General features: G+C 33.3%; 1 protein-coding gene across 3 annotated transcripts; it reads left to right on the top strand.

The window, feature by feature from the left end:
• Positions 1 to 312: 312 nt before the first annotated feature.
• Positions 313 to 1,688, top strand: LOC141406720 (uncharacterized). Of its 3 annotated transcripts, none has more exons than XM_073992671.1 (5): positions 313 to 443; positions 550 to 682; positions 874 to 1,030; positions 1,090 to 1,154; positions 1,213 to 1,688. In XM_073992671.1, exons 2-5 carry the CDS (start codon positions 550 to 552, stop codon positions 1,440 to 1,442), a joined length of 585 nt encoding a protein of 194 aa, XP_073848772.1. In that variant the 5' UTR covers positions 313 to 443; the 3' UTR covers positions 1,443 to 1,688. The 3 variants fall into 3 exon arrangements, with proteins under 3 accessions (XP_073848772.1, XP_073848771.1, XP_073848770.1); XM_073992670.1 differs by having other exon boundaries at positions 313 to 495; positions 1,213 to 1,686; XM_073992669.1 differs by having other exon boundaries at positions 313 to 682.
• The last annotated feature ends 413 nt before the right edge of the window (positions 1,689 to 2,101 follow it).

The following is a 2,101-nucleotide window of genomic DNA, read 5'->3' as shown; positions in this document are numbered from 1 at the left end:
ACAAAAATTGTAATAACACCCTCTGTTGACAGCGATATGTACCAAAAAACCTATAAAATCGATCAAAAATCGATTTTAGTCGACTTTGATAATAATCGAAAGATCGAAAAGTCGACGTTTTTGTTAAAGGTGAAAATCTAATGATCGAAAAGTCGACTTTCACGTTGAAGGTAAAAATCGAAAGATCGAATAATCGATTTTTGACTTCGATTACGTATCCCTAAATCAAACAATAACGTTCTGTCAAAGTTAAACTTTGTCAACTTATAAAAAGTATACGTTCGACGTATTTCGGTAGTTCTTATAAGGCCCATACCTATATACGGACGTATACCCAGGGCGTGTGTGGTGAAAAAAGTAGAACACATGTATTCTTATTAATACTACCGAAATACGTCGAACGCACGAAATGAAAAGTTAAACTTTTTCAACTTTGACAGAACGTACGTACATTGTTTTTACCCATACTCATAAATAAAATTTGATTGGAAAATGGTAAGCAAATTTTTTTATGGAAAATATTTGATTGTTATTTGTATCTTATTACAGATGGAAAACGAAAATCTTATTGAATGCGTACGGAACCAGCCACACTTATGGGATAAAAGGAATTCTCTGTACAAGGACATACATTTTAAGGAGAGGACATGGGAAACAATTTCGATTGAATTATGTAGCACAGGTAAGAGGATATTGAAGTTCAAGGATCCTTTGGTTATCGGTGGTATGAGGCCACAATACAACAGGATAAAAGTTATGTGACCCATCTGTTGCGAATGTTTTGGATTTCACTAAATCACCGTTAACAAACCAAAGGATCCTAAAATATATCTAATTTCTAATTGTTCTGAATTAATTATATTTATCTTGTAGCATTGCAGTGCAAGACAACGTGGAAGACTTTACGCGATAAATATAGAAGAGAGCTTAATGCAAATAATAGGCCATCAGGATCGGGTGCAACTTCTAGAAAACAATGGCCTCTAATGGAGACAATGAGTTTCCTTCAATCTTCGATGGAGTCGGGAAGGTGCGTTTATGTTTTATGTTAATATACAAACAAACTCTAAGGTGTATTTATGTGTTTAGCACAACATCCAATATTGATGAATCTAGCAGTGATATTGAGAACACAGAGAACACACATGACACAGGTAAACAATGTATTTGTGTGTATATCCATATGTTTGAATTGGTTGCACTCAATTTCAGATACATCTAGACGTCGTTGCAAGAGAAAAGCGAATGACGATCTTCTGTCCGATGTACTCAAATGTATGAAGAGAAAGTATGAAGATGTATCACAACAACAGACTGAATTTAAAAGTTTTTTTGATATGTTGCGAAGCAACATGCTGGAGCTCCCGAAAACACTATGGATTCAAACCCAAATGGAAATATTAAACCTTGTTTATAACAAAAAGCAGAATATTAATGAATAACTGTTTTATGAGAGATTTTATTAATAATAAAAGAACATTGCACATTTTTTAAAACGAGATGTACAAAATACAATGTATATTTTTACTGGACTATTAAAAATTGGGCAACAGTTAGAAAAGAATAGCTAGTAGTTTACATGTTTTATCGTAAAGATTTATTTTGTTAAGTAGTATATGCAAAACTGGCTTCAACATCATTTAAATATTCACACAAAAAGTTGCGATTTGATATGGCTGTGCGGGTTGAGTTATTTGATAAAGCGGTATCCACTGGTTGAATACTTGTGATTGAAGAATTAATTTCTATAGATCCATCAATTCGTGTTAACCGCAGATAATTGTGTAATATCACTGTCGCCAAAACAACCTAATTAGAATATAAATAATTAGTGAACAGATGCACTTCTGTTTAATTGGTGATTACTTTTGCTGCATTTTTCGTTGAAAATCCTATTGATGTTTGAAATACCCTCCATTTTGACGACAATATTCCAAAGGCTATTTCAATTCTCACTCTCGCTCCACAAATAATATTATTGAACTTAAGCATTTGATCATTATTCACCCTGGGGTAGGGTTTAATAATATTATTTGAAAGAGGAAAAGCGGCGTCTCCAACCAAATAATATGGAAAATACACATGGGAACCCGGGAGCTTG

Source organism: Musca autumnalis, unplaced genomic scaffold (assembly GCF_047663935.1).
Source record: "Musca autumnalis isolate F117 unplaced genomic scaffold, ASM4766393v1 scaffold_5, whole genome shotgun sequence".
Classification (NCBI taxonomy): Eukaryota; Metazoa; Arthropoda; class Insecta; order Diptera; family Muscidae; genus Musca; species Musca autumnalis.
The sequence above is the reverse complement of the archived record's forward strand: the minus strand, read 5'-3'. Positions and strand labels throughout refer to the sequence as shown.

What these genes read in the sequence shown, in the direction of transcription:
- LOC141406720 (XM_073992669.1), top strand. Translation starts at nt 493, where the DNA reads ATGGTAAGCAAATTTTTTTATGGAAAATATTTGATTGTTATTTGTATC. An exon ending in GATTGAATTATGTAGCACAG is followed by an intron (nt 683 to 873) that starts GTAAGAGGATAT and finishes TTTATCTTGTAG; the next exon opens with CATTGCAGTGCAAGACAACG. An exon ending in TCTTCGATGGAGTCGGGAAG is followed by an intron (nt 1,031 to 1,089) that starts GTGCGTTTATGT and finishes TTATGTGTTTAG; the next exon opens with CACAACATCCAATATTGATG.